At 44.5% G+C, this 4810-nt stretch overlaps 1 protein-coding gene across 1 annotated transcript in view; it reads left to right on the top strand.

The window, feature by feature from the left end:
* Nucleotides 1-4810, top strand: part of GMEB1 (glucocorticoid modulatory element binding protein 1) — a 35922-nt gene that overhangs the window by 27710 nt on the left and 3402 nt on the right. The window contains exon 7 of the mRNA XM_011955665.1: nt 1657-1779. Coding sequence (XP_011811055.1) covers nt 1657-1779 — 123 coding nt within the window. The remainder of the gene's footprint in view (nt 1-1656; nt 1780-4810) is intronic.

Raw genomic sequence — 4810 nt, 5'->3', positions numbered from 1 at the left:
CGCTGTTGTTTCCCAGGCTGGAGTGCAATGGTGTAATCTCAGCTCACTGCAACCTCTGCTTCCCAGGTTCAAGCAATTCTCCTGCCTCAGCCTCCCAAGTCGCTGGGACTATAGGCATGCACCACCATGCCTGGCCATTTTATTGTATTTTTTGTATTAGTGGTGACGGGGTTTCACCATATTGGTCAGGCTGGTGATCCATCCACCTCGGCCTCCCAAAGGGCTGGGATTTCAGACGTGAGCCACCACGCCCAGCACTTTGGGAGACTGAAACAGGTGAATCAGTTGAGGTCAGGAGTTCAAGATCAGCCTGGGCAACATGGTGAAACCCTGTCTCTAATAAAAATACAAAAATTAGCCGGGCTTGGTGGTGTGCGCCTGTAATCCCAGCTACTCAGGAGGCTGAGGCAGTCGAATCGCTTAAACCTGGGAAGCAGAGCTTGCAGTGAGCTGAGATTGTGCCACTGTACTCCAGCCTGGGTGACAGAGCAAGACTGCATCTCAAAAAAGTAATAATAATAAAAATAATAATCTTGCATCCCAATCCCCATGTTTGACACTTAAAATATATTTCTAATCTTCATGTCTATTTTGCAGAGTAAGTATTATTAGTTCCCTTCATTTTAGATGAGAAAAGTGAAGAGTGAAATGACTTACCAAAGGTTGCACAGATAGAAAATAGCAAAATTGAGATGAAACTTAACTCTATCTAGTATAGGGACCATGTTTTCAAAACCTAAAGTCAGAACTATAAACAGATGCAAGATATTAAAAAAAATTTTTTTTTGAGATGGAGTCTAGCCCTGTCTCCCAGGCTGGAGTGCAGTGGCATGATCTTGGTTCACTGCAATGTCTGCCTCCTGGGTTCAAGCAATTCTCCTGCCTTGGCTGCCTCCCGTGTAGCTAGGATTACAGGGATATGCCACCACACCCAGCTAATTTTTGTATTTTTGTTAGAGACTGGGATTACAAATGTGAGCCACCGCTCCTGGCCTTAAAAATTTTTCAAATTGGCTGGGCGCAGTGGCTCATGCCTATAATCCCAGCACTTTGGGAGGCTGAGGCAGGTGGACCAAAAGGTCAGGAGTTCGAGACCAGCCTGGCCAATATGGTGAAACCCCATCTCTACTAAAACAGCTGGATGTGGTGGGGGGGCGCCTGTAGTCCCAGCTACTCGGGAGGCTAAGGCAGGACAATCGCTTGAACCCAGGAGGTGGAGGTTGCAGTGAGCCAAGATCGCGCCACTGCACTCCAGCCTGGGGGACAGAGCAAGACTCTGTCTCCAAAAAAAAGAAAAATAAATTTTTTCAAATTTATGTAAGTAGAGACAAGGGTCTCACTATGTTGCCCAGGCTGGTCTTGAACTCCTGACCTCAAATGATCCTCCCACCTTTGCCTCCCAAAGTGTTGGGATTACAGGCATGAGCCACCATGCCCAGCCTGGTCTTTGTGTTTATTTATATGGAAAGACTTACAAAAATATAACAATTAAACCAGAATTCATTATAAATGTAATAAATCTTTGTTAAAAATGTGTTAAAATGCAGTTAGGAGAGTCCCATAATTTCTGGTTGTTTCATATTTATAAACAGCACAATGGAGAGTGGTCGAACATATCTGTTTTAACTGGACAGGCATGTCTTTTGTTTTAAATAGATGCTGCTGTTCTCAACAATGTAGCACACACATTTGGCCTGATGGACACAGTCAAGAAGGTTTTAGACAACAGAAGGAACCAAGTAGAGCAGGGAGAAGAACAGTTTCTCTATACTCTGACAGGTATGTGTAACTTACCTCTCTTCTTTGGTGATATGCTAATATTCTTGTCTTCCCATTTTCTTGTTGACTTATGTTAGGGTAACTTTTTTTTTTTTTAATAGTTTCAGATTTTGCTTTTAAAAATAAAAAAAAGCCGCAGGTGAGGTGTATCGATAAAAAACTAAAGAGGCACAAAGGAAAAAAAGAAGGAAGTTGACATCATAGTCCCCCTTCTGTGTCTTGTGGAGGATTAAGATGTCTCTTAGATTGCTCCATTAATTCAATAATGTTACTGGCAGAAGACACAAATTGATCTTTGTCTTTTTTACATTATTGATACTGCTTCTTTTGGTAGATATAAATTTAGCACTTTCTCCATTATTTGTGGTAATCAGAAATTTTGTGTAATCCCAGCACTTTGGGAGGCCGAGGCAGACAGATCACAAGGTCAAGAGATAGAGACCATCCTGGCCAACATGGTGAAACCCCATCTCTACTAAAAATACAAAAATTAGCTGAGTGTGGTGGTGCGTACCTGTAGTCCCCAGCTGCTCAGGAGGCTGAGGCAGGAGAATTGCTTGAACTCAGAAGGTGGAGGTTGCAGTGAGCCAAAATAGTGCCACTGCACTCTAGCCTGGGCAACAAGAGTGGAACTCTGTCCCAAAAAAAAAGAAAAGAAAAGAAAACCTTTAAACCATCAGAAAAATGGTATTTGTTAGAAATATAGGTGTTTGGTCCCTTGTCTGTATTATTTTTTCAGATGGTTTTAATCATTGTGTACATAAAGTTTTGTTTTCTGCTTTTTTTCTTCATGACATACTAATATTTTTCTTTTTGTTTGTTTTTGAGACAGGGTCTCACTCTGTCACTGAGGCTGGAGTGCAGTGGCACAGTCACGGCTCACTGCAACTTTGACCTTCCCCAAGCTCAGGTGACCTTCCCACCTCAGCCTCCTGAATAGCTGGGACTACAGGCGTGTACCACCATGCCCAGCTGTTTTATATTTTTGGTAGGGATGGGATTTTGCCACATTGCCCAGGCTGGTCTCAAACTCCTGGGCTCAAGTTATCCACCCACCTCAGCCTCCCAAAGTGCTGGGATTACTAGTATGAGCCATTGCGCTCAGCCCTATTAATATTTTTCAAGTTACTACTCAGTATTATACCTGGACATTCTCCTAGGGATGACATTTATTTATTTATGTATTTTATTTTATTTATTTTATTTTTTTTGAGACAGAGTCTCGCTCTCTCGCCCAGGCTGGTGTGCAGTGGCACGATCTTGGCTCACTGCAAGCTCCGCCTCCCGGGTTCACGCCATTCTCCTGCCTCAGCCTCCTGAGTAGCTGGGACTACAGGCGTCCGCCACCACGCCTGGCTAACTCTTTTGTATTTTTAGTAGAGACAGGGTTTCACCGTGTTAGCCAGGATGGTCTCGATCTCCTGACCTTGTGATCCGCCTGCCCCAGATTTCCAAAGTGTTAGAATTACTGGCCTGAGCCACTGCGCCCGGCGATTTATTTATTTATTTTATTTATTTTTGTTTTTTGAGATGGAGTTTCACTCTTGTTGCCCAGGCTGGAGTACAGTCACATGATCTCGGCTCACCGCAGCCTCTGCCTCCCGGGTTCAAGCAATTCTGCCTCAGTCACCCAAGTAGCTGGGATTACAGGCATGCGCCACTACACCCGGCTAATTTTGTGTTTTTAATAGAGATGGGGATTGACCATGTCGGTCAGGCTGATCTCAAACTCCCAACCTCAGGGGATCTATCTGCCTGCCTTGGCCTCCCAAAGTGCTGGGATTACAGGTGTGAGCCACCACGCCCAGCCTTATTTTTATTTTTATTTACTTATTTATTTATTTATTTATTTTGAGATAGAGTTTCGCTCTTGTTGCCCAGGCTGGAGTGCAATGGTGCGATCTCAGCTAACCGCAGCCTCTACCTCCCGAGTTCAAGTGATTCTCCTGCCTTAGACTCCCAAGTAGTTGGGATTACAGGCATGTGCTACCATACCTGGCTAATTTTGTATTTTTAGTAGAGACAGGGTTTCTCCATGTTGGTCAGGCTGGTTCCGAACTCCTGACCTCAGGTGATCCACCCGCCTTGGCCTCCCAAAGTACTGGGATTACAGGCATGAGCCAGTGTGCCTGGCCGCTCTTGGTGTTTTATAGTATAAGTCATTGGAAAAACCAAAGTGTTTTTCCCATGCTCATACACTCAGTATAGCACAGAACACTTCTGTAATCAGATGTGTAGGGGTTTTTCTGCATATACCGAGCAATCAACTCTCCAGTAGACACTGACTGGGTATATATAATTCAGTTCAATTCTGATACTGTCCACCTGGAGATAGCATCAGATCACACAGTAAGATGCAGTCTCAAAAGACTGCCTCCCATTCAGCCCCAGGTTGTGACCTGTGCTTTTTTTTTCCGATTAATTGTTGAAGGCAAACTGCAAAATGACCTGTGCTTCTGACCAACTGGCTATAAATTGGGGTTCCCACAATCACCTTCTTGTGTTTGATTAATTTGCTAAGGTGTCTCACAGAACTCAGAGAAGCAGTTACTCAACGTTTATTGGGTTTATTATAAAGGTTATTACAGAGGATACAGATGAATAACCAGATGGAAGAGATGCATGGGACAAGGTGGGAAGGAGACTGGGACTTCCATGCACTCTGTAGTCACGCCACTCTCAGGAACCTCCAACAATCTGACGCTCTCTGAACCCTGTACTTTTGGGGTTTTATGGAGGCTTCATTATATAGGTATGATTGATTACCTCATTGGCCATTGGTAATCAGCCTACAGCCTCTCTCCACTCCTTGGAGGTTGTGGGGGTAGGGCTGAAACCCTTAATCCTTCAGTCATGCCTGGTTCTTTCTGGTGACCAGCCCCCATCTTGAATCTAGCTAAGGCTTCCCAGATATCGGTCATCTCATTAAGATATAAAGACATTGGCTAGGTGAGGTGGCTCACGCCTGTAATCCCAGCACTTTGGGAGGCTGAGGCGGGAGAATCGCTTGAACCCGGCAGGCGAAGGTTGC

Source organism: Colobus angolensis, unplaced genomic scaffold, assembly GCF_000951035.1.
Source record: "Colobus angolensis palliatus isolate OR3802 unplaced genomic scaffold, Cang.pa_1.0 Scaffold4, whole genome shotgun sequence".
NCBI lineage: Eukaryota > Metazoa > Chordata > Mammalia > Primates > Cercopithecidae > Colobus > Colobus angolensis.
This window is presented reverse-complemented; position numbering and strand designations above follow the sequence as displayed.